Source organism: Apteryx mantelli, chromosome 37, assembly GCF_036417845.1.
Source record: "Apteryx mantelli isolate bAptMan1 chromosome 37, bAptMan1.hap1, whole genome shotgun sequence".
In the NCBI taxonomy this organism is placed as follows: domain Eukaryota; kingdom Metazoa; phylum Chordata; class Aves; order Apterygiformes; family Apterygidae; genus Apteryx; species Apteryx mantelli.
The window spans coordinates 522,094-549,100 of NC_090014.1; the positions used below are offsets into that span (position 1 = coordinate 522,094).

At 51.7% G+C, this 27,007-nt stretch overlaps 1 protein-coding gene across 1 annotated transcript in view; it reads right to left on the reverse strand.

Moving 5' to 3' along the window:
* Positions 1-205: 205 nt before the first annotated feature.
* The window catches only part of AHNAK (AHNAK nucleoprotein), a 29,377-nt gene continuing 2,575 nt past the window's right edge, over positions 206-27,007 (reverse strand). The window contains exons 2-5 of the mRNA XM_067314821.1: positions 20,618-20,711; positions 20,342-20,495; positions 19,691-19,878; positions 206-19,170 (exon numbers count right to left, since the gene is read on the reverse strand). Of these exons, the coding sequence (XP_067170922.1) occupies positions 1,150-19,170; positions 19,691-19,878; positions 20,342-20,495 (18,363 nt within the window). The 5' untranslated portion in view covers positions 20,618-20,711 and the 3' untranslated portion in view covers positions 206-1,149. The remainder of the gene's footprint in view (positions 19,171-19,690; positions 19,879-20,341; positions 20,496-20,617; positions 20,712-27,007) is intronic.

Consider the following 27,007-nt stretch of genomic DNA (forward strand, 5'->3'; position numbering starts at 1 on the left):
CAGGAAGCTGCCCAGAGGACCCAGACAGCCACAGTGCCGTAAGAGGAGGCCCAGCGACAGGGCGTCGGGACACTGGGCTCTGCATCCTGCAGGGAGGCCGGTGAGCTGGTGAGCGTGGGCAGGTGCCGTAGCGGACAGAGCGCCCCGGGGACCCTTTAGCCGCCAAACTATGACTGTGAAAAAGGAAGCAAGTTGTTTTGGTGAGTCACGGTTAATAAACTTTTTATTTGCATTTTACAAGACCGTTCTTACATTCTCAATTAATTTGCCATTAAAGTGCTGAAAGGTTTTTTTTTGTTGTTGTTGTTTTTGTTTTTTAATTTGAGATACACTTGTTAACAGAAATTATAACAAATACCAGAAGAGTGGCCATCGCAAGTTTTTATGCCGCAACTGAGACGAGTTTTCTCTTATAATACAAATAATAAAACAAATGTATAGAGGCAACAAAGAACATATCAATAAAATCATGCCCAGTCATCTAGTGGCAATTTGCAATAATCTTTGAGACATACTTCCTGCACAAACTGGGTCAGCTACTTGCTCATTTAGCTGTCCTTTCAATCTCACTGCACAGCTCCTGAGGTTATTTGATATCATGCCCTTAAGCGACAAAACCATGGGAAATACTTGGATTATTTTTTCTACCTCATAATAGGAATTAAATTGACAATCTCAGTTGCATCTATATTTTACAGTGTTTTCAATATATCCATTTTTGTGACAGAAACTTAAGCCCCACAAATAAAAGCCAAGAAGATCATTAAAATGGAAAAAAGATTTCCATGAACCAAACACTGAAAATATTCAGTAAAAATGAAAAATATCAAAATAGCTTGCTAGTAAACTTAAGCTCTCAGCATTTCATGCACAAACCAAAGTCTCAAGCACAGAGAAGCTTCCAAATGCATTGGATGGACCATGCATCCATCCCACCTCTCCTCCCATCCCCGCCTCCCTTCTGACACCTTGATTCCTCTGTCACTCACCCATAAACACTCCTCTGCCACACGGGCAGCACGGGATATGGCGTTTCCTGCCAGACCTCGCTCATTCTGTTGCTGAGGTTGAAAGTATCCCAAGCTACAAAATGTATATACAAACCCAGGAAGGGCTATCTATATACACAGGCACTTATGTACAGACACACTACTCTTTCTTTGTCGCAACCGTCAGCTCCACTGCAGGCATGCAGAAGCCACCCTTCGTGCCACTGTCATTGCTTGAGGAGGATGACAGGCGTGATTTTTTGGATGCTAATGAGACCCCGCTACCCTGCATCTTTCCCGTCTCATCATCGCTTCCCGTTACCTCATAAGAACCTTTAGTTTTTGACCCTATTCCCCCAAACGTTCCAAATTTCATTTTGGCCTGCTTCCCTTTGTCAGCACCTGAGCTGACATCAAGCTCCAGGGTTCCCGTGGGCGTTGAATGGGAAGAATGGTCATCACTGAAGGATGATGACCGATGACGTGTTTTCCTACTTTTAAAGAGGGAAAATTTCCCTTTGGCTGATGGGCCCTCTCCTCCATCTAGGTCACCCTCTGCAGACCCCAGGCTCACCTTGGAGCTCTTCAGATCTCCTTTTGATCCTGAAATGGACCCAGAAGCCTCTGGGGAGCCCGTGGCACTGCCACTCTTTCCCTTCTGTTTTGAAAAATTGAACTTCGGCATTTTAATTTTGGATTTTTTTAGTCTGATGTCTGGATCTTCCAACTCAAGCTCTACAGCACCGGCATGAAGGCTAGCGTCTGCCCGAGGGAACTCTACATCAACCCCTACCTCTCTGCCCTTCGCCTCAGGGTCTGAAAATGCAAATTTAGGCATTCTCAGCTTGGGGAACAATACTTTTCCTAGGCTACTTTCCAGGCTACCTTGTGAGACACTGGCACCAATGCTGGGACCTCCGATTCCTACCTTTGGTCCAGTAACATGAAAAGCACCCCCGCCAGCATTCACAGTAGGTGCCGACATGTTTCCAGAAAGGGTGGCGCTACCTTTGATCTTAGGCCCTTTTAAATTTACATTACAATCTGATGTGGAAAGTTTTGGCACAGACGCATCAAAGACAGGAGCGTCGAGGTGGACACCCACTCCAGACTTCTTAATGTCAATGCCGGGCACTTCCATTCCAATTTTTGGACCTTTGATTTCGCTGGCAACATCTATGTCAGCCTGTACGTTTGGTCCTTTCAACTTCAAATCGACATCATGCAAAGAAACACCAGGTGATTGCATTTGAAATTTAGGCACTTTCAATTCCACATCAGGTCCTCCCAACCCAACATCAACCCCTGAGCCCTTAAGGCCTCCTTTAGCTTGCGGTCCTTCAAGACTGATGCCCCTATCAGATCCCTCAACACAAGGGCTGGAAATGCCAAACTGGGGGATTTTGAGGGAAGGGAGCTTAATTGTGCCGCCCGGACCTTCAAAGCCAACATCTGGTGTGTCCACAGATACTTTGGGGGATTTAATGCCAGCAGAAACATCAAGATCTCCTTTCAACTTTGGTCCTTTCAGGTTTACATCAAAGTCTGGAACAGAAATGTCTGCCGAGGGCCTTTTGATGTCGACGCTTGGGATGCCGAGATCGACATTTGCACCTGGGGCTTTTATGTCTACCTCCATTTGTGGGATGGAGCATCCAACACCTCCTCTCATACTCAGATCAGGTCCCTCCACGGCGTGAGATTTAAACTTTGGCATTTTAAGCTTTCCTTCACAACCTCCAATGTCAACATCTGGTGCATCCAGGCTGACCTTTGGCCCTTCAGTGGAGCTCGAAACATCCAGATCTCCCTTTATTTTTGGTCTTTTCAGGTTTACATCAAAATCGGGTAGAGGGACTTTGGGTCCTTTTAGTTTTGTATCAACACCTCCGAGGCTTGCATCAGCTGAAGGGAGGCTCACGCTTCCTTCCAGCGTTGGGGCCGAGATGTCCAAGCTCGCATCAGGCCTTTCCAAACTGAGACCCGTTTTCCCCACCTTGGGCAATGAGACCTTGGGCAATTTTAGCTTTCCTTCCGGACCTTCCAGTTCTACTGCAGGAACACCGATTTCACCTTTTACTTTTGGTCCTTTCACACTTAGGTCAAGGTCTGGCACCGGGACCGAAGGAACAGAAGTGTCAATGGCAGGTCCTTTTAAGTCAACCTCGATTTTTGAGTCACCTACAACCACCTGCCCACTGGGAAGTTTGAGTTTTGGTTTCTTCAGACTCATGTCAGGAGCTTCGACATCCGTATTGAGACTCAGGCCTTTAACCTCACCTTTGACAGTTGACACAGAGACTTCTGGATCAGGCACTTTAAGTTCCCCTTCTATTTTTGGGACCGCCACAGAAGCATCCCCTCTGAATCTGTGTGATTTAAGATCAAATTCAACATCTGGGAAAGAGATCTTCCCAAACATGGGTTTCTTTCCTTTGGGGGACTTCACACTAACATCACCTTTTATTGTCACATCCGGACCAGCTACATTCACATCCAGATCTGGAGATTTCAAATTCGCATCGAGCTCTCCACCAGCGAGATTCACATCGAACGCACCTTTCTTTCCTTTAACTTTCGGACCACTCATATGAAGTTTAGGCATCTTGAATTTGCTCTTCTTACCTTTTCCAGAAATGCTGACATCGGGAGAGTCCACATTCAGTTCAGCCTCCGGGAAATCCACCTCTGCATCTGGAACCTTGATTTCTGCCTTCGGACTTTTCACCCCAAACCCAAACTTTGGTTTCTTAAGCTTGGGAAGTTTGACATTCGCCTCCAGGCCCTCAATATTCATATCGGGACCCTCAGCATCAACTTCAGGGCCTTTGACTCCAAATTCCGGGACTCTGATATCAACTTCAGGACCCTTCAGGTTACCTTCAGCTTTCGGAGATGTAATGTCAAAGCCTCCCTTTGTTTTATGGCCTTTCAAATTCAAGTCTATATCAGGCATTGAGATTTTAGGAACGGTTACATGCATTTCCGGCATCTTAAGTTTAGGACCTTTCAGTTTTCCTTCTGCACCTTCGACACTTACATCTGGGACACCGATATCTACCTTGGGACCTGAAAGGTCAACCTCTGTCTTTGGCAGGTTCATGTCCACCTCAGGGCCTTCCCCTTTAAAGCCAGGCATGCCGAACTTCGGCAGCTTCATTTTAGGTATTTTCAGTTTTCCCTCCGGACCATGAACATCAACCTCTGGGCCCTCAATATCTATTTTGGGGCCCTTAACATCAATTTCAGGAGCCTTCAAATCTGTCTCAAGTTTTGGACATGGAACGTCAACATTGCCTTTCAGCCTCGGTCCCTTTAGGTTCAGGTCTATGTCTGGCATGGAGATCTGGGGAGTCTTGACGTGCATGTCTGGCATCTTGAATTTGGGGCCTTTGAGCTTCCCCTCTGGCCCTTCAATGTTCATATCAGGAGCATCAATGTCTAGTTTGGGAGCTTTCACATCAATTTTGGGTGCTTTCAAATCTCCTTCAAAGGTGGGTCCAGAAACGTCTACATTTCCTTTCAGTTGAGGCCCCTTCACATTGAGGTCAACATCAGGGATAGAGATCTTAGGAGACTTGATGTGCATTTCAGGCATCTTAAATTTGGGACCTTTCAGTTTTCCTTCCATATTCAGATCAGGAGCCTCTATATCTATGTCAGGGCTGGCAATTTCAATGTCTCCCTTGGGCAGGTTCACATTCACATCTGCCCCCTCTCCTTTGAAGCCGGGCATTGCAAACTTGGGCATTTTGAATTTAGGCAGCTTGAATTTACCCTCTGGGCTGTCTATATCCACATCAGGGGCATCTATGTCTAATTTAGGACCTCCAATGTCAATTTCTGGGCCTTTCAGTTCACATTCCATTCCTGGCACCGACACGTCCAAGTCTCCTTTCGCTTTGGGGCCCTTCAGGTTCAGATCAAAGTCCGGCATGGAGATTTTGGGAGCTTTAAAGTGCATGTCCGGCATCTTAAACTTGGGGCCCTTCAGCTTCCCCTCAGGACCCTCAATGTCCACGTCAGGGGCCTCGATCTCAACTTTAGGGCTTTCCAGATCAGGTGCAGAAACCTCCACATCACCCTTCAGTTTGGGGCCCTTCAGGTTAAAGTCAACATCGGGCATGGAGATCTTGGGTGCCTTGAAGTGCATGTCAGGCATCTTAAACTTGGGGCCCTTCAGCTTCCCCTCTGGGCCGTCAATGTCCATATCAGGAGCTTCTATGTCCACCTTGGGGCCTTTGATATCAATCTCAGGGCCTTCCACTTTGGGAGCAGAAAATTCTGTGTCTCCCTTCAGCTTGGGACCTCTCAGGTTCAGATCGATGTCTGGCATGGAGATCTTTGGTGTCTTGAAGTGCATTTCAGGCATCTTGAATTTGGGGCCTTTCGCCTTTGCTTCCGGACACTCCAGGTCAGCATCAGGAACATCAATATCCAGTTTAGGGCCTTTGATGTCGATTTCTGGGCCTTTCAACTCGCCCTCTATTTTTGGAACAGAAACATCCACATCGCCCTTCACTTTGGGGCCTTTCAGGTTCAGATCAAAGTCTGGCATGGAGATTTTGGGGGCTTTAAAATGCATCTCTGGCATCTTCAATTTGGGACCCTTTAACTTTCCTTCTGGGCCCTCAATATTAACATCTGGGGCACTGACATCCAACCCAGGGCCCTTAATATCAACTTTTGGCGCTTTCAAATCACCTTCCACAGCTGGCACAGACACATCCACGTCCCCCTTCACTTTCGGGCCTTTTAGGTTCATATCAAAGTCCGGCACAGAAATTTTAGGAGCCTTAAAATGCATCTCTGGCATCTTCAGTTTGGGGCCTTTCCATTTTCCTTCTGGTCCTTCGATACCCACATTAGGAACATCTATGTCTACTTCAGGTCCTTTCATTTCCAGATCAGGACCTTTCAAATCACCTTCCAGTTTTGGCACATCCACCCCTCCTTTCAACTTTGGACCTTTCAGATTCAAATCAATGTCAGGCATGGAGATTTTAGGTGCCTTGAAGTGCATCTCAGGCATCTTGAATTTAGGGCCCTTCAATTTGCCATCTGGCCCTTCAATGTCCAGATCTGGAGCATCAATGTCCACCTTGGGAACGGAAATATCAAGTTCTCCCTTTGGAAGATTTATATCCATCTCCGGACCATCCCCTTTGAAGCCAGGCATTCCAAATTCAGGCATTCTGAATTTGGGCACTTTGAATTTACCCTCTGGGCCATGAATGTCCACATCTGGCACATCAGTGTCAATCTTGGGGCCTCCAATATTGATGTCAGGAGCCTTAAAATCCCCTTCCAGCTTTGGGGCAGAAACATCTATGTCTCCTTTCAGCTTAGCACCTTTAAGGTTTAGGTCTATATCAGGCACTGAAATTTTGGGAGCCTTTATGTGCATCTCTGGCATTTTAAACTTGGGACCTTTCCATTTTCCTTCTGGCCCTTCAACATCCAGTTCAGAAGCATCAATGTCGACCTTTGGTCCTTTGATATTAATTTCTGGCCCACTCAAGTCACCTTCTGGTTTGGGCACTGAAAGATCAACATCCACACCTCCTTTCAGCTTAGGGCTTTTCAAATTCAAATCAAAGTCTGGCATGGAAATATTGGGAGCCTTGATATTCACTTCAGGCATTTTAAATTTGGGTCCTTTCAATTTTCCTTCAGGGCCTTCAATGTCAAGGTCAGGGACCTGTACATCCACTTTTGGTCCTTTTATATCTAATTCAGATCCCTTCAGAGCCCCTTCCAGATGAGACACATCCACATTTCCCTTTGCTTTTGGGCCTTTCAGATTCAGGTCAATGTCAGGCATGGAGATCTTGGGCGCCTTTATGTGCATTTCTGGCATCTTGACTTGGGGGCCCTTGAGCTTCCCCTCTGGCCCTTCAATTTCCAATTCGGAACCTTCCACACCCAGCTTGGGACCTGAAACATCGAGGTCCCCTTTTGGAATGCTAATGTCCAACTCCGGCCCCTCAGCTTTAAATCCAGACATGCCAAATTTGGGCATTTTGAACTTGGGCATTTTGAGTTTACCCTCCGGCCCGTGAATATCCATGTCAGGTGCCTCGATGTTGACTCTGGGGCCCTTGATATCCATGTCAGGTCCTTTCAGTTCCCCTTCCAACCTGGGACTGGAAACATCTAAATCTCCTTTCAGTTTATGCCCTTTCAGATTTAGCTCCACATCCGGCATTGAAACTTTAGGCGAAGAAATACTCAGGAAAGGCATTTTAAACTTTGATCCTTTTGTTTTTGCCTGCACGTCCACATCTGGAGCATGAACATCAACTTTTGGACCAGATATTTCAACATCAGTTTTTTTAAGTTTCACATCCACATCAGGGTTGGGCACTTTAGGACCAGAAAAGCCAAACTTTGGAAGTTTAAACCTGGATTTTTTAGGTTTTCCTTCTATATCAAGCTTTGGTGTCTCAATCTCAATTTCTGGCCCCTTGATGTCTACCTTAGGACTTTTCAGTTCACCTTCTATTCTTGGAACAGAAGCATCAACATCAGCCTTTACCTTTGGGCCTTTCAAATTTAAATCAATATCCGGCATGGAGATTTTAGGAACACTGAAATGCATGTCAGGCTTTTTGTATTGAGGGCCCTTTAGGTTTCCTTCTGCACCTTCAATGTCCAAATCAGGAGTGCTAATATCCAACTTTGGACCTGAAAGAGCAATGTCAGCTTCAGGAAGATTTACATCAACCTCTGGGCCCTCTCCTTTCAGCCCCGGCATCCCAAACTTGGGCATCTTGAACTTGGGCATTTTTATTTTGCCCTCTGGACCATGAATATCCACGTCGGGTGCCTCAATGTCCACTTTGGGGCCCTGGATGTCCACCTCAGGACCTTTCAGCTCACCCTCAAGCTTAGGGACAGACACGTCCACATCACCCTTCAGCTTGGGGCCCTTCAGGTTAAAGTCAACATCGGGCATGGAGATCTTGGGTGCCTTGAAGTGCATGTCAGGCATCTTAAACTTGGGGCCCTTCAGCTTCCCCTCCGGCCCTTCAATGTCCAGCTCTGGACCCTCGATATCCACCTTCGGACCTGAAACATCCAGGTCTCCTTTTGGCAGGTTCACGTCCACCTCCGGGCCTTCTCCTTTCAGCCCCGGCATCCCAAACTTGGGCATCTTGAACTTGGGCATCTTGAATTTTCCTTCTGGGCCATGAATATCCACGTCGGGTGCCTCAATGTCCACTTTGGGGCCCTGGATGTCCACCTCAGGACCTTTCAGCTCACCCTCAAGCTTAGGGACAGACACGTCCACGTCCCCTTTCACTTTTGGTCCTTTCAGGTTTAGGTCGATGTCCGGCATGGAGATCTTGGGTGCCTTGAAGTGCATGTCAGGCATCTTAAACTTGGGGCCCTTCAGCTTCCCCTCCGGCCCTTCAAAGTCCAGCTCTGGACCCTCGATATCCACCTTCAGACCTGAAACATCCAGGTCTCCTTTTGGCAGGTTCACGTCCACCTCCGGGCCTTCTCCTTTCAGCCCCGGCATCCCAAACTTGGGCATCTTGAACTTGGGCATTTTTATTTTGCCCTCTGGACCATGAATATCCACGTCGGGTGCCTCAATGTCCACTTTGGGGCCCTGGATGTCCACCTCAGGACCTTTCAGCTCACCCTCAAGCTTAGGGACAGACACGTCCACATCACCCTTCAGCTTGGGGCCCTTCAGGTTAAAGTCAACATCGGGCATGGAGATCTTGGGTGCCTTGAAGTGCATGTCAGGCATCTTAAACTTGGGGCCCTTCAGCTTCCCCTCCGGCCCTTCAAAGTCCAGCTCTGGACCCTCGATATCCACCTTCGGACCTGAAACATCCAGGTCTCCTTTTGGCAGGTTCACGTCCACCTCCGGGCCTTCTCCTTTCAGCCCCGGCATCCCAAACTTGGGCATCTTGAACTTGGGCATTTTTATTTTGCCCTCTGGACCATGAATATCCACGTCGGGTGCCTCAATGTCCACTTTGGGGCCCTGGATGTCCACCTCAGGACCTTTCAGCTCACCCTCAAGCTTAGGGACAGACACGTCCACATCACCCTTCAGCTTGGGGCCCTTCAGGTTAAAGTCAACATCGGGCATGGAGATCTTGGGTGCCTTGAAGTGCATGTCAGGCATCTTAAACTTGGGGCCCTTCAGCTTCCCCTCCGGCCCTTCAAAGTCCAGCTCTGGACCCTCGATATCCACCTTCGGACCTGAAACATCCAGGTCTCCTTTTGGCAGGTTCACGTCCACCTCCGGGCCTTCTCCTTTCAGCCCCGGCATCCCAAACTTGGGCATCTTGAACTTGGGCATCTTGAATTTTCCTTCTGGGCCATGAATATCCACGTCGGGTGCCTCAATGTCCACTTTGGGGCCCTGGATGTCCACCTCAGGACCTTTCAGCTCACCCTCAAGCTTAGGGACAGACACGTCCACGTCCCCTTTCACTTTTGGTCCTTTCAGGTTTAGGTCGATGTCCGGCATGGAGATCTTGGGTGCCTTGAAGTGCATGTCAGGCATCTTAAACTTGGGGCCCTTCAGCTTCCCCTCCGGCCCTTCAATGTCCAGCTCTGGACCCTCGATATCCACCTTCGGACCTGAAACATCCAGGTCTCCTTTTGGCAGGTTCACGTCCACCTCCGGGCCTTCTCCTTTCAGCCCCGGCATCCCAAACTTGGGCATCTTGAACTTGGGCATCTTGAATTTTCCTTCTGGGCCATGAATATCCACGTCGGGTGCCTCAATGTCCACTTTGGGGCCCTGGATGTCCACCTCAGGACCTTTCAGCTCACCCTCAAGCTTAGGGACAGACACGTCCACATCACCCTTCAGCTTGGGGCCCTTCAGGTTAAAGTCAACATCGGGCATGGAGATCTTGGGTGCCTTGAAGTGCATGTCAGGCATCTTAAACTTGGGGCCCTTCAGCTTCCCCTCCGGCCCTTCAAAGTCCAGCTCTGGACCCTCGATATCCACCTTCGGACCTGAAACATCCAGGTCTCCTTTTGGCAGGTTCACGTCCACCTCCGGGCCTTCTCCTTTCAGCCCCGGCATCCCAAACTTGGGCATCTTGAACTTGGGCATTTTTATTTTGCCCTCTGGACCATGAATATCCACGTCGGGTGCCTCAATGTCCACTTTGGGGCCCTGGATGTCCACCTCAGGACCTTTCAGCTCACCCTCAAGCTTAGGGACAGACACGTCCACATCACCCTTCAGCTTGGGGCCCTTCAGGTTAAAGTCAACATCGGGCATGGAGATCTTGGGTGCCTTGAAGTGCATGTCAGGCATCTTAAACTTGGGGCCCTTCAGCTTCCCCTCCGGCCCTTCAAAGTCCAGCTCTGGACCCTCGATATCCACCTTCGGACCTGAAACATCCAGGTCTCCTTTTGGCAGGTTCACGTCCACCTCCGGGCCTTCTCCTTTCAGCCCCGGCATCCCAAACTTGGGCATCTTGAACTTGGGCATTTTTATTTTGCCCTCTGGACCATGAATATCCACGTCGGGTGCCTCAATGTCCACTTTGGGGCCCTGGATGTCCACCTCAGGACCTTTCAGCTCACCCTCAAGCTTAGGGACAGACACGTCCACATCACCCTTCAGCTTGGGGCCCTTCAGGTTAAAGTCAACATCGGGCATGGAGATCTTGGGTGCCTTGAAGTGCATGTCAGGCATCTTAAACTTGGGGCCCTTCAGCTTCCCCTCCGGCCCTTCAAAGTCCAGCTCTGGACCCTCGATATCCACCTTCGGACCTGAAACATCCAGGTCTCCTTTTGGCAGGTTCACGTCCACCTCCGGGCCTTCTCCTTTCAGCCCCGGCATCCCAAACTTGGGCATCTTGAACTTGGGCATCTTGAATTTTCCTTCTGGGCCATGAATATCCACGTCGGGTGCCTCAATGTCCACTTTGGGGCCCTGGATGTCCACCTCAGGACCTTTCAGCTCACCCTCAAGCTTAGGGACAGACACGTCCACATCACCCTTCAGCTTGGGGCCCTTCAGGTTAAAGTCAACATCGGGCATGGAGATCTTGGGTGCCTTGAAGTGCATGTCAGGCATCTTAAACTTGGGGCCCTTCAGCTTCCCCTCCGGCCCTTCAAAGTCCAGCTCTGGACCCTCGATATCCACCTTCGGACCTGAAACATCCAGGTCTCCTTTTGGCAGGTTCACGTCCACCTCCGGGCCTTCTCCTTTCAGCCCCGGCATCCCAAACTTGGGCATCTTGAACTTGGGCATCTTGAATTTTCCTTCTGGGCCATGAATATCCACGTCGGGTGCCTCAATGTCCACTTTGGGGCCCTGGATGTCCACCTCAGGACCTTTCAGCTCACCCTCAAGCTTAGGGACAGACACGTCCACATCACCCTTCAGCTTGGGGCCCTTCAGGTTAAAGTCAACATCGGGCATGGAGATCTTGGGTGCCTTGAAGTGCATGTCAGGCATCTTAAACTTGGGGCCCTTCAGCTTCCCCTCCGGCCCTTCAATGTCCAGCTCTGGACCCTCGATATCCACCTTCGGACCTGAAACATCCAGGTCTCCTTTTGGCAGGTTCACGTCCACCTCCGGGCCTTCTCCTTTCAGCCCCGGCATCCCAAACTTGGGCATCTTGAACTTGGGCATCTTGAATTTTCCTTCTGGGCCATGAATATCCACGTCGGGTGCCTCAATGTCCACTTTGGGGCCCTGGATGTCCACCTCAGGACCTTTCAGCTCACCCTCAAGCTTAGGGACAGACACGTCCACGTCCCCTTTCACTTTTGGTCCTTTCAGGTTTAGGTCGATGTCCGGCATGGAGATCTTGGGTGCCTTGAAGTGCATGTCAGGCATCTTAAACTTGGGGCCCTTCAGCTTCCCTTCAGGGACTTCCAGCTCAGTGTCAGGAATGTCAACTTTTAGTTTTGGACCTTGGATGTCCATTTCCAAGCCCTTTAAGTCCCCTTCTATTTTGGGAAGAGAAACATCAACATCCCCCTTCATTTTTGGGCCCTTCAGATTTAGGTCGATGTCCGGCATGGAGATCTTCGGTGCCTTGATATGCATGTCAGGCATCTTAAATTTGGAACCCTTTACCTTTCCTTCTGGACATTCCAGCTCAACATCAGGAACCTCTACGCCCACTTTTGGACCTTTTACATTTATCTCAGGCCCTTTCAGGTTGCCTTCTAACCCAGGAATGGAAACATCCATGTCTCCCTTCACTTTTGGGCCTTTCAGGTTCAGATCAAAGTCCGGCATGGAGATTTTGGGAGCCTTAAAGTGCATGTCAGGCATCTTAAACTTGGGACCTCTCAGCTTCCCCTCTGGGACCTCAATATCCACATCAGGAGCTTCTATGTCCAGTTTAGGACCTCTAATATCCACCTCTGGAACTTTCAAGTCACCCTCCAGACTGGGAGCAGAAACTCCTGTGTCTCCCTTCAGCTTGGGACCTCTCAGGTTCAGATCGATGTCTGGCATGGAGATCTTTGGTGTCTTGAAGTGCATTTCAGGCATCTTGAATTTGGGGCCTTTCGCCTTTGCTTCCGGACACTCCAGGTCAGCATCAGGAACATCAATATCCAGTTTAGGGCCTTTGATGTCGATTTCTGGGCCTTTCAACTCGCCCTCTATTTTTGGAACAGAAACATCCACATCGCCCTTCACTTTGGGGCCTTTCAGGTTCAGATCAAAGTCTGGCATGGAGATTTTGGGGGCTTTAAAATGCATCTCTGGCATCTTCAATTTGGGACCCTTTAACTTTCCTTCTGGGCCCTCAATGTCCATGTCAGGAACGTCTATGTCCACTTTGGGCCCTTTAAGGTGCAAATCGGCCTCCTTCAAATCACCCTCTATTTTTGGTACAGACACATCCATTTCTCCCTTCACTTTGGGACCTTTCAAATTGAGGTCTACATCAGGCATTGAAAATTTAGGTGCCTTAATATGCATTTCAGGCATTTCAATCTTGGGTCCTTTCCCTTTTCCCTCAGTACATTCAATATCAAGATCAGAAATGCCCACGTCTAGTTTTGGACCTTTAATGGTCAAACCAGGTCCTTTCAAATCACCTTCTAATTTTGGAACAGAAACATCAACGGCCCCCTTCACTTTGGGCCCTTTCAGGTTCAGGTCAATGTCAGGCATAGAGATCTTGGGAACATTGAAATGCATTTCTGGCATCTTAAATTTGGGACCTTTCAGTTTTCCTTCAGGACCCTCGCCATCTGCAGTTGGCAACTCAATATCCACCTTCGGACCTGAAACATCCAGGTCTCCTTTTGGCAGGTTCACGTCCACCTCCGGGCCTTCTCCTTTCAGCCCCGGCATCCCAAACTTGGGCATCTTGAACTTGGGCATTTTTATTTTGCCCTCTGGACCATGAATATCCACGTCGGGTGCCTCAATGTCCACTTTGGGGCCCTGGATGTCCACCTCAGGACCTTTCAGCTCACCCTCAAGCTTAGGGACAGACACGTCCACATCACCCTTCAGCTTGGGGCCCTTCAGGTTAAAGTCAACATCGGGCATGGAGATCTTGGGTGCCTTGAAGTGCATGTCAGGCATCTTAAACTTGGGGCCCTTCAGCTTCCCCTCCGGCCCTTCAATGTCCAGCTCTGGACCCTCGATATCCACCTTCGGACCTGAAACATCCAGGTCTCCTTTTGGCAGGTTCACGTCCACCTCCGGGCCTTCTCCTTTCAGCCCCGGCATCCCAAACTTGGGCATCTTGAACTTGGGCATCTTGAATTTTCCTTCTGGGCCATGAATATCCACGTCGGGTGCCTCAATGTCCACTTTGGGGCCCTGGATGTCCACCTCAGGACCTTTCAGCTCACCCTCAAGCTTAGGGACAGACACGTCCACATCACCCTTCAGCTTGGGGCCCTTCAGGTTAAAGTCAACATCGGGCATGGAGATCTTGGGTGCCTTGAAGTGCATGTCAGGCATCTTAAACTTGGGGCCCTTCAGCTTCCCCTCCGGCCCTTCAAAGTCCAGCTCTGGACCCTCGATATCCACCTTCGGACCTGAAACATCCAGGTCTCCTTTTGGCAGGTTCACGTCCACCTCCGGGCCTTCTCCTTTCAGCCCCGGCATCCCAAACTTGGGCATCTTGAACTTGGGCATTTTTATTTTGCCCTCTGGACCATGAATATCCACGTCGGGTGCCTCAATGTCCACTTTGGGGCCCTGGATGTCCACCTCAGGACCTTTCAGCTCACCCTCAAGCTTAGGGACAGACACGTCCACATCACCCTTCAGCTTGGGGCCCTTCAGGTTAAAGTCAACATCGGGCATGGAGATCTTGGGTGCCTTGAAGTGCATGTCAGGCATCTTAAACTTGGGGCCCTTCAGCTTCCCCTCCGGCCCTTCAAAGTCCAGCTCTGGACCCTCGATATCCACCTTCGGACCTGAAACATCCAGGTCTCCTTTTGGCAGGTTCACGTCCACCTCCGGGCCTTCTCCTTTCAGCCCCGGCATCCCAAACTTGGGCATCTTGAACTTGGGCATCTTGAATTTTCCTTCTGGGCCATGAATATCCACGTCGGGTGCCTCAATGTCCACTTTGGGGCCCTGGATGTCCACCTCAGGACCTTTCAGCTCACCCTCAAGCTTAGGGACAGACACGTCCACATCACCCTTCAGCTTGGGGCCCTTCAGGTTAAAGTCAACATCGGGCATGGAGATCTTGGGTGCCTTGAAGTGCATGTCAGGCATCTTGAATTTGGGACCTTTCAGTTTTCCTTCAGGGCACTCCAAATCAATATCAGGTGCCTCAACATCGAGTTTGGGCCCTTTAATGTCTATTTCTGGCCCTTTCAAATCACCTTCTATCTTAGGAACTGTAATATCCATTTCTCCTTTCATTTTAGGTCCTTTTATGTTCAAATCTACATCCGGCATGGATATTTTGGGTGTTCTAATGTTCAGCTTAGGCATCCTGAACTTAGGTCCTTTCCATTTGCCTTCTGGTCCTTCAGTGTCTAGTTCTGCCTCTGGTCCAGAAATATCCATTTCTCCTTTTGGCAGATTTACGTCTATGTCGGCCCCCTCAAACTTTGGCCCAGACACATTAAAATGAGGCAACTTTACTTTAGGCATTTTTAGTTTGGCTTCTGAACATTCCAGGTCAACATCCGGGACCTCAACATCTATTTTTGGACCCTTGAGAGTAACACCAGGCTCTTTCAAGTTACTGTCTATCTTTGGAGCAGAAACATCCATCTCTCCTCTCACCTTATGCCCCTTTAGGTTCAGATCAACATCAGGCATGGATAGTTTAGGTGCTTTGATATTAAGCTTAGGCATTTTAAATTTGGGGCCTTTTATTTTCCCTTCTGGGCATTCCAAGTCTACATCAGGCACATCAACATCCACTTTGGGACCTTCCACATCCACTTTGGGCCCCTTGAGGTCTCCATGGGTCTTCGGACCAGAAATATCTACATCTCCTTTCAGTTTTGGGGCCTTCAAACTGAGATCTACATCTGGCATAGAGATTTTAGGTGTCTGAATATTTAGTTCAGGCATTTTAAATTTGAGACTTTTTACTTTTCCTTCTGGCCCTTCAATGTCCAAGCCTGGCACATCAATGTCTACCCTGGGACCAGAAATATCCACCTCACCCTTCGGAAGCGTCGCATCAACGTCAGGACCCTCTCCCTTCAGGCCGGGCACCCCAAACTTGGGCATTTTCAGCTTAGGCATCTTCAGTTTACCTTCTGGACCATGGATGTCCACGTCTGGTGCTTCAAGGTCAACTTTGGGGCCTTTGATGTCGAGTCCAGGTGCTTTCAGCTCCCCTTCCAGTTTGGGGCCAGAAACATCTAGGTCTCCTTTCACTCTGGGGCCTTTCAGATTCAAGTCTATGTCGGGCATGGAGATTTGTGGGGTCTTGACATGCATCTCTGGCATCGTAACTTTGGGGCCTTTGAGTTTCCCTTCAGGGCCTTTGATGTCTAAACTAGCAATGTCAGCATCTACCTTTGGACCAGAGACTTCTATACCTCCCTTAGGAAGTTTCACTTCCATTTCTGGCCCCTCTCCTTTCAGGCCAGGCACTCCAAACTTGGGCATTTTCAGTTTAGGCATCTTCAGTCTACCCTCTGGGCCATGAACGTCCATGTCTGGTGCTTCAAGGTCAACTTTGGGGCCTTTGAGCTTTAATTCGGGACCCTTCAAATCAGCACCTACCATGGGGATGGAGACATCTACATCACCCCTCACTTTGGGGCCTTTCAAATTTAGATCAACATCTGGCACAGAGACCTTCGGTGCGCCAATGTGCATCTCAGGCATTTTCAGCTTGGGGCCTTTCAGTTTTCCTTCTGGCCCTTCAATGTCCAAGCCTGGCACATCAATGTCTACCCTGGGACCAGAAATATCCACCTCACCCTTCGGAAGCGTCGCATCAACGTCAGGACCCTCTCCCTTCAGGCCGGGCACCCCAAACTTGGGCATTTTCAGCTTAGGCATCTTCAGTTTACCTTCTGGACCATGGATGTCCACGTCTGGTGCTTCAAGGTCAACTTTGGGGCCTTTGATGTCGAGTCCAGGTGCTTTCAGCTCCCCTTCCAGTTTGGGGCCAGAAACATCTAGGTCTCCTTTCACTCTGGGGCCTTTCAGATTCAAGTCTATGTCGGGCATGGAGATTTGTGGGGTCTTGACACGCATCTCTGGCATCGTAACTTTGGGGCCTTTGAGTTTCCCTTCAGGGCCTTTGATGTCTAAACTAGCAATGTCAGCATCTACCTTTGGACCAGAGACTTCTATACCTCCCTTAGGAAGTTTCACTTCCATTTCTGGCCCCTCTCCTTTCAGGCCAGGCACTCCAAACTTGGGCATTTTCAGTTTAGGCATCTTCAGTCTACCCTCTGGGCCATGAACGTCCATGTCTGGTGCTTCAAGGTCAACTTTGGGGCCTTTGAGCTTTAATTCGGGACCCTTCAAATCAGCACCTACCATGGGGATGGAGACATCTACATCACCCCTCACTTTGGGGCCTTTCAAATTTAGATCAACATCTGGCACAGAGACCTTCGGTGCGCCAATGTGCATCTCAGGCATTTTCAGCTTGGGGCCTTTCAGTTTTCCTTCTGGCCTTTCAATGTCCAAGCCTGGCACATCAATGTCTACCCTGGGACCAGAAATATCCACCTCACCCTTCGGAAGCGTCGCATCAACGTCAGGACCCTCTCCCTTCAGGCCGGGCACCCCAAACTTGGGCATTTTCAGCTTAGGCATCTTCAGTTTACCTTCTGGACCATGGATGTCCACGTCTGGTGCTTCAAGGTCAACTTTGGGGCCTTTGATGTCAAGTCCAGGTGCTTTCAGCTCCCCTTCCAGTTTGGGGCCAGAAACATCTAGGTCTCCTTTCACTCTGGGGCCTTTCAGATTCAAGTCTATGTCGGGCATGGAGATTTGTGGGGTCTTGACATGTATCTCTGGCATCGTAACTTTGGGGCCTCTGACACCTATGTCAGGCATGTCCATTCCCAGTTTAGGGCCTTTAATATCCAGCTGAGGTCCTTTCAAGTTGCCTCCTATCTTTGGGATAGAAACATCCACCTCTCCCTTCAGCTGAGGTCCCTTCACATTAATGTCCATATCTGGCATGGATACTTTGGAAGGCATTGAAATACCAGGCCCTTTCAAGTAACCTTCTGGACATTCAAATTCAACATCAGGAGCCTTAACATCGATCTTTGGACCTTTTGAGTCAGAGCCAAGTCCTTTGATATCCCCCTCCATTCTTGGGGCTGTGACACTCGCATCTCCCTTCAGGTGAGCACCTTTCAGATTCAGGTTTACATCAGACATAGATATTTTTGGTGTTTCAGTCTTCCTGAATTTGGGAGCTTTCCATTCTCCTTTGATGGCCGCATCAGGAATGTCAACATGTACCTCAGATGCTGCCGGTCCCATCTCCCCCTTTGGAAGCACCACTTCCCCAGTAGGACCTTCCCCTTGGGAGTCCAATGCAGTAAATTTTGGAAGTGTCATATGGGGCATTTTTAGTTTTCCCCTGCCACCTTGGATGTCTATGTCAGGAGCTAGGAGCTCTGTGCTGGGTCCTTTGATATCCACTCTGGGGACTTCCAGTGCTGGAGAAGGGAGTTTCACAGCACCCTTCAGCCCCATATCCACCTGTGGCTTTGTGACTTTAACCCCTTCCCCTGAAGGAGAAGAAACTTTGGAGCCCATGATATGGGCAGATGGGGCAGGAATATCCATGTGATGAGTTTGCACCTTTGGCATGGGAATGTCCACACCTCCCTGTGCGGCTTGAGCATCAATGCCAGAACCCACAGTGGAGAACCCAAATTTGGGCATTTTCATAGCAGGAATCTTTATTTTTCCAACATCAACGTCTGAACTTTCGACCATCGGTAAAGAAATGTCTACTCCAGGGGCTTTGACATCTCCCTGAATGCTAGGGCCAGAAATATCAGTTTGTGACCGTTTGCCCCCTGGCAGCTCTCTTTGAATATCCATGCCAGAAACATGCATTTTACCATCCAGTTTGGGGCCCTTAGCATGGAAATCTGCATCCAGGTTTCCTGTCTGTCCATTTGCATGAGTTCTGGGAAAGCTCTCCTCAGGGCCATAGAACCCAGTGCCAGAAACATTAAGTCCTGGCACCTCCATTGTAACCAATTTTCCAATTTCCCCACCTGGAACTTGGATCTCTGAAAGTTTAGAGTCCATCTGAGTCCTCAGGTGAACACCTGTGACTTGTGTTCCTGAAACAGTTATCTCAGGCTTTCCAACCTGAGCCTTGCCCATGTGGACATCCAGCTTCCTGGTTGAAGATTCAATTGTCGGTCCAGTGTATGAAATGCCAGGAGATGCCCCTCTGATGTCCATACTCAAGTCTGTTGCTTGGGTGCTTTTCCCAGACAAATCTCCTGATGCCATTTTGATCACAGTTTTCCCAGGCTCTGTTTCAACATCGGTCTTTGTGACATGGGTGATTTCCTGTTTTGGGATCCTGATTTTAAAATCTGGGCTGGTGATGTCGATATCTTTTGCTCCTTCATGCCTACTAACATCGACAGTGTATGCCGTGACCTTTCTGGTGACCGTGATGGTCCTGCTCTGCGTTCCACCAGACTCTATTTCTACCGCATCATCCAACTTCAGTCGTGGTTTAATTTTCTTCGTGTAAATCCTCCTGTACTCTTCATCATCCCCACTCTGAAAATAGAGAGACATTTATTAGCACCAGGGAGCCATGCCTGCCTTTACCTTTGCTGCATGAGAGGTTCATGCCTGGAAGGAGAGAGCATGTACATCCTAGCTAGGCGCAACATGTAAGCTTACTCTGGTATCACGGCATGGCGGGGGGGGGGGTGCCAACTGCATTCTCTCCCTTACGAGCTGCTGCTTGCCCATGGCAGACAAGCTCTAGGGCTAGGACCATGCTCTTCCCTGCTGTCACTAGCAAAGAGCCTTTTTTTTTGGTTGGAGCTACAGGCTAAGGTTAACAGAACAGCTAGTGAATTCTGCCCCTCCCCATTTTTGTAGGGGGCTCTGGATCTCTGCAGGTGGCCCATGCCATGCTGCAGTGCTCCTCTATGGCGAGTAGTTTCCTGGCACCGGGATTCTTGCTGTTGAGTAGTGCAGACCTGACCTCCCAGAGGGAGAGTCTGCAGGAACTCCAGGCTGCTTCCTCCACCTTGTTCCTTCCCGCTTCCCAGCACTGGGTAACGCTCACCAGAACAACTTCTGGGCTGCTGGCCGCAAACACGTCGTGTGACCATGACTGTCCCGGCAGTGGAGACTTGTCCCCCTTTCGCTGCAAACGCAGACCCACGGTGTGATGGCCCATGCTGTTGAGCAGCTGCGTGACTTCCCCAGACTGCAAGTTGTCAAAATAGACTGTAGCACTCACGATCTGATCCCCTGCAAGCGCAAACAGAGGCAAAAGGTGAGCAGGGCCCATGGCCTGGGAACTGCACGTGGCAGAGCACTGAGCAAAACAGGAGCACTTGTCCGAGAAAGGCTGCTGACTTGGAAGGTGATTACTTTGCAGAGTCTCTCTCCGTGCAACTCAGAGATCGAACGTACAGACCCACCACGAGGGAAAGTGGCCTGCTGGAAGGGTGGGCGAGAATTACATGGAAAGGGGAGGCAAGGCAGGAAGCAGCCTCGGAGACAAGAGCCCCATCACCACTACAAGTGAAGCTGGAAGCAAAGATGCCAGAGCAGCAGGGTCATTTCCAGGGAAACATGCAAGGGAAGCGACCAAGGCACCACAAAGAGAGAAAACGGACACAGAGCACCCAGGCTTCCCAAAAGACCCCTCTCCCTTCCCTGTGACAGCCTCCCCCATCCCCGTGAACTGCCCTGCGGTGCAGGCTCACACCTTCCTTCACAACTCCCATTTTGGCAGCGGGGGAGTTCTGCTGCACTTGCTTCACAAAGACTCCATCGTCGGTCTGGTCAATGGTGATCCCGTGGGAGCCACTGCCTTGCCAGTTGGGGAGCAGGATCTCCCGGGTCTCCTCCTCCTTCTCCATCTGGAGGACGAAAGGCACAGGATAAAACGGAAACATGCCAGAGGAGTTTCAGACATGGGGCACTGGGAAAGCAAACCTCTTTTCATGGGCAGGAGAATTTAAAGCAGCTCAGTTCCACTGACCTTGCTGGGACTCTGGTCCTGGCCGGAACCGCCCCAGGAATTCCTCTGCCTTCACTTGTGGACCTTTCAGCAATCGTAGTTTCACCTTCCCAGCCTGGCGGAGAAATCGGAGAGGTCCGCATGAAACACCTGCTTTTCTTCCATTTCTCTTTCCTGTGCCACCTTTGATACACAGGCAGGGAAGCCCTTTAAGGAAGGGCCGGAGCCCAGTAAAAAAAGGCAAAAGCATGCCCAGGCCGCTCGTGCTGTGGCAATACTGCAAATCCGGCGTTTTCAGTTGCTTAGGTGGCAGGGAAAAGCTGCCTGTTCATGAGAGCTAGACATCACTGCAGCTGACAGCAGCAACCACAAGGACTTCAGGGCCGGGGGGGGGACACGCTGTCCCCAGCCACAGGCTGCCACAGGTTTGCCTTGGACTGCAACCTTCACTGCGGACAAGTTCCTCTCCCTGCTAATGAGGCACTCTTAACAATAACGATATACACTTCCGTCATTATATTGAAACTGCAATTAAGTTCAAACTCTGGACAGACAGGAAATATAAAAGCAACAGTCACTCAACAAAATCAGTTTTTCTATTTCATTCACATCTCTTTGCCCTCTGAACCACCACTCCACCCCCCGCCAAACCCCCACAGTAAACTTCTTTGCCTTCTGAAAACGCCCAAGCTTGCTGTAAGGCAGCCTACATTGCATTTTTGAGCTACGCAGCACAGAGCAGGAGTGCCGACACCCTGGACGGTGGGATGCACCAACAGTTTTGAACCAGCATCAAAACTTCATGGTTAAACAAAAGGTGTCAGGCTGGGGGGGAAGGTTATGCCTGGCCCCAGCAGAGCAGGATGCGTTCACTCCCACCTATAAAGCAAAAGGAAGCAAACAGCAAGAGGACACATCAACAGAGCCGGTCTCCTTTTGTTCTGCTTCTCTCTCGCCTCAGCTGCCTTTGCAAAGTGCCAGCGCCAGCGGCCGAGGAGATCTGGTAGCACTGCCTGCCTCCTGCCAGCAACACCCACGCAAGCTGCCCCACCTTTCCTCTTCCCCTTGCAAACAAGGCAAAGAAACTTTTCCATTTCCAGCAAACTTCAGGCGTGCACAAGCAAAAAAAAAAAAAAAAAAAAAAAATCCTTCCTCAGATGCAACTGGATAGGTTACAAAGGGCACAGGCGGGACGTGCCAGCTCCTTACAATGCCTGGACTCTGCAGCCGATGCTTTAAACCAGGAGCACAGCACAGGGCAGGAGGACATCGTCCCAAGCAGGCCACCACTGCCTGCCCCAACCCAACCCTCCCCTTGATCTGTCCCACTGCCCCCGCAGCAAAGCGGCAGAAACCACTAAGCCCAGTCTCACTTATAAAACGGGGACTTTTGGACCCCATTCTCTACGGCTTTGGGTTCAGCTCAGCTTATCTCAGTCTTGAGTGATTTCCAAAGACCAAAAAGCAGACACAAGCAGAGGGCTGGCAGAGGGGGTCAGGGATGCAGAGCCTGCAGAGGGACACAGCGGTCGCACCGTTTGCCCCTTGACACTCTGCCGCCTGGGAGATTAGAGCAGCCGCTCCCTCCTCACTTACAATATCAACCACAAACATGAAGAGCTCAGAAACCACAGTGAGCAGAGACACCTGTAAAACAAAGAGCTGTGGTGCTAAGTGACCAAACCAGGCTACAGCAAAACCATCCATGCCCAGAACCAAGCACAGAGGGCACGGCTAAAGCATTTTTGTTTTGCACTAAAGGAAAAGAAAGAGCCCAAACCAAAGAGGGGTTTCCAGAGGTGCAGGACTGCCTGCAGCATCCAAGATGACCTGAGCCCTCAGTACCTCATACGGCTGCAGCTGAAGCTGGTGGGTGCCCAGCTTGTGCCTGGCTGCAGGTAACCCTCATCATTGCCAGAGGAAAAGCAACAAGTGGGATCAGCTCCACCAGGTCGTGCAGAGCAACACATCAGGTTCCCTTTGTGTATGGGAACAATGCACGTGTGTTGACACCCGCATGCTCCCTGTCCTGCGGGCAGCAGTGTGCCAACATGCAGCTGTACCTGGGAACAGCTGCCAAGCACACAGGCCCCCTCCACAGCCACTGCCGTCCCGCGACCCTGCTCTCCTTCTCCCTTAAACCTCCCTGAAAGCATGACTGGCCACTCTGCAATTTTCCTTAGATAGCAAAACAAAAACTGCCACAACTCAGAGCTCATCAGCATGCAAACCTTTCTGCAAGAGCCCAGTGGAGCCGCACAGTGAGACCTCCGCTAGGACCCGAGGCAGCCTGCCACGGAGGCGCAGGCTCCTTGCAGGGCTGCACAGCTATTCACGCATCACCCACAGTATGCCACGTCACCTCCCTGCAAAACCCCAGGAAACCTCAGAGCAGCCTAGGGGGCATTTACTGCCAGACATCTGCAAGACTGGGTGCAGGTCTGCAGCAAGACTCTCCTCTCTTCGCCCCCATGCACTTCTCCCCCCTCCCTTTGGAAGGGGAAGGAGGAGGGGGGGAGTCCCACTAATGCCCAAAACACTCTTTTCCAAAGATGGCCCAGGACACAGCACAGAAGCACCACAGAGCTCCAGCCATGCTGCTGATCAGCCAAGCCCTGGCCTTTAGGCTGCGACACACCTGGCTTGGAAGAGGAGGACTCTGCCATTGTTGCACAGAGCACAGGAGCTATCCCCGCCTTGGGTAAGGACTGACCTGGCAAGCCCAGTAACCGTGGGGTGTCACCAGCTGAACTGTTTGGTCACTGAATGATCTGGAAAACTTAAATAAAGTGGAGAACAAACTGGTTTGTGACTCAGGTAGCTTGGGAGAGAGTCCTGCGGGCTGGGCGTGGAGGTGACTCAGAGCTCGCCAGGGCTGCATGTGAACAGAGGGAGAGGCACTCCAGGTGGAGCAGCACCTCTAATCAACACTCAGCTAACTAACCAGCTTGGATTTAACCGCAAGACAGCAGGAGAAAGCATCCAGCAGAGACAGCCTGCGATCAAACAAGGCAAAGAAAGACGACAGACAGGTAGCTCTTCCTATTCACAGCAGGGCCACTGCATAGGTGCACAAAGCTCTATCCAAACCCTCTGCTGCTCTTACTACCTCCGCCTCTACCAAAGCATCCTTGGGGAGACCTGCTGCTCATCTGGGTAAACGAGAGTGGTTTCTCCGTCTCCGTGCTGCAACCTGGCCAGGGGCAGCCTAGAAGGCACAGCGGGGGAGCACAACGGAGACCACAGGGAGCAGCAACGATGGACGGCGAGCCCTTTCCTCTCGGCTGCCCCCCAGGATGCGCAGCACCCAGGGCTTGTGCGCTGCACTCGGCAGCGGGGCCGGGAGGCCCCAGGGAAGCCAGGCTTTGTGCTGACGGTGGCACAGGGGAGGTGCCGGGAGGTGAAGGATTCCAGGGAGCGCAGTGGCTGGAAAGGGGAGACCTTCGCAGACGTCCTCTGGAGCAATGCAAGCCACGTGGCCACGGACCAGCTGGTGCTATTCTCAGGTTAACCACGTGCTGCCTCTTCCCTGTATTTTTAGTTGCTGCTCCTCCGCACCCAGGCCACGTTGCACGTCATGCCAAGGGGGCAGCCGCAAACAAAGCCTCCCCCAAGGAGCTGTGCCACAGCTTCCCAGAAGCATCACGTTGGGCCGGAGGTCTCCTCCCCTCCTCCAAAGGCTGCCCATACCGAACAGTCCCAAAGCCCTCGCTGCACCCAAGCACATTGGACTTTTCAGCGCAAGCACCAGCCCCTTCAGCAAACCCAAAACCAATCGTTGCTTTTCACACAGGGCCAGGACATTTCAGGCGCCCAGGAGCCCCCCCAGGCCTCCCACAGAAGGAGGTGGCCCCAAGCACACACATCCCTGCACAGGACAGCAGCTCAGGAACCGAGACCGCCCCTCCGGGCACGAACACGGGTTTCCTCATGCTTCCCGGCTGCCTTCTCCTGTCCTGCATGCTGCCACTTAGCTCTTCGCACCCCAAGAGCCGGGGTTTGGCAGGTTCAGAGAGCAGAGCCCGCCTGCCCCTTCTCAGGTCCCAGCTGCTCCCAGATTAGCACCGCTCAGCTCCAAACCACGTGCAAATCCCACTCCGGGTCATGGCACACCTCCCCAGCTGCTGGGAAGAGGGAGGGTCGCACGCCGACCCGGCCACCGTCCCGGAGAACCGAGTCGTCTCCCCCCAAGCCCATCACCTCCAGCCGGTGCTGAAGATGCCTCTGCCCTGTCTGCAGCACAGAGGGACAGCCTCACCGGGGCCGACGAGTCACTGCTGGGACTCCAGCGGTCTCTGGCTCATCCCCCTGCCCCCAGGCAGGATCAGCCCTGCCCGAATCAGCCCGGGCAGGTGTTTGCTTAACCCGTTCTTAGAAACCTCCAGGAACAGAGTCCGCAACAGGCAGAGGAAACCCAACCCCCAGCACACCCACCCACCGCTCCTCAGCACTTCAACACCCAGATCCATCTCCCAGCTCAACACATGGCAGACGGGACCAAAGGCTTGAAGGACAGTGCTACCCTGCTCCCAAATAGTCCGTCCTCACGTCTCCCCCGTGCCCTGCGCTGGGGCACCCCACATCTCCTGCTCTCCTCTAGCTCCCTGCTCATTCCCCTCACTCTCCTCTCAAAGGGCTCATGTCTTTTGGCAGCTCCAGCACCCAGTGTCCAAGAGCTCCACGTCACTGCTCCCCTCCACAAGACTGGCACCGCTGCGCCTGCAAGACAGGATGGGACGAGCACGGCCGCAGCAGGATGCCCCACTGCTGCTGCCGCCATCCGCAGCATCTCCGGGAAAGGGACCCCAAATGTACTGAGCAGGACCCAAAGCCTTTGCAATCGCTGCTGCGACACAGGCAGCCGAGAGGCCACACCTCCCCTGCCGCCTGCCAGAAGCCACCCGAGGAAGCTGCCGGCCGTGAAGCCAGGTGAGGACAACAGGGAGGACGAGGCTGGCGGAGCTCGAAGGAATCCAGATGGCCGGTGGCCTGCATACAGCGGGGAGCAGCTCTCCGCAGTAATCCCTTCAGGATGACTGGGCATCGCTCATTGTTTTTGTATAGACAGGGGCCAATGCCTGACGCAATCCCAAACCTCTGCTCTAGCGGGAACGGGACACAAAAGGGACGATCTGCTGAGCAAAGCTGGGGCTGCAGCTCTGCATAATCTCCAAAAATCCCCAGGCAGCACCCAGCTCCCCGTCGGGCTGCGTGTGCTGGCTCGGCGGCAAAGGAGTTGCCGACTACAAGGGGACCCAAAGATCTTCAGCCCCCAGCAGCAGCTCCCTGCTCTGCCTGACCTTGCACATCTCCGGGCCTAGGACAGACGCCTTCCCACTGAGACCCCCCCCATCTTGGGGACCCCCACCAGGGCTCCCGCGGAGCACGGCACCATGGGTCACCTCCAACAGGGCACGTGTGTGGCTCATGCCTCAGCAGCGGCATCACAGCATACGGTTCCCATACGAGCCCCTTTGGCCACTCGTCCCTGCTGCGCTCAGCCACCTGCTGCCAGCGCTGGCTGGCGTCAAGCCCTGCGGAGCAGGAGCAGTGGACACACTGCACAAGGAGGAGCAAGCCCCAAGCTGCCAGCAGGGAGCAGAGTCCTGCTGCAAGGAGCGGCTCTGCTCCCCGCACACCCCACGTCTGCCGAGGGCAGCTGGCAGCCGTCCCTGCACCCCAGCCCGACCTGCACAGTGCCTTCCTCTGCACGCCGCAGCCGTGCTCGGGCTGCAGGCATCAGCGCCGCTCCCTCCGCCGCGGAGCTGCTCTGCTTCATACCAGCTTAATTGCACATGGCAGCGAGCACAGATAAACGATGCTCGCAGCCTTTGCCAAGCTCATGTCCCTCTCTGTGCCCCGGGAAGCTGCTGCAGCTCATCCCGCACCACTGCGGCACAGAGGGAAGAGGGGCAGGATTTCAGGCCCTCGAACAGAGGGAAAGGCTGGGCAGGAAGAGCACACTTGTTCTGCCGGGGAGGAGGACAGAAGGAGCCACAAACGGCTCAACGTGGCACCACAGGGAAGTCCCCGCTGTACGGTGCGGAGGCAGGGGCCCCCCTCCACCTCCCCAGCAGCAGCAGCAGCTCTGGCCACTATGCTCACCGACAGCACCAGGCAAAGTCGGACTCCTCTGCCCTTTGCCAGGAGCTACAGAAAACCGCACACACTGCTGATCCGGGAACAACATGCCGTTCTGCTTTGGTCTTGGGGCAGTTTTTGCTGAACAAGGAGCCTGTGGTCCCCAGGGGGGCAGCAGCCGCTCCTCCCCATTAGCAGCGAGAGCTAGCAAGGGCTTGGGGAGCAGAGGGGGAGGCTGGACAGCCACCCCTACACAAGCCTCGGGCAAGCCCCACGCTGCTAGCAAGTTCAGAGACACCAAACAGGAAAGTCACGTCCACAGCCCTGAAA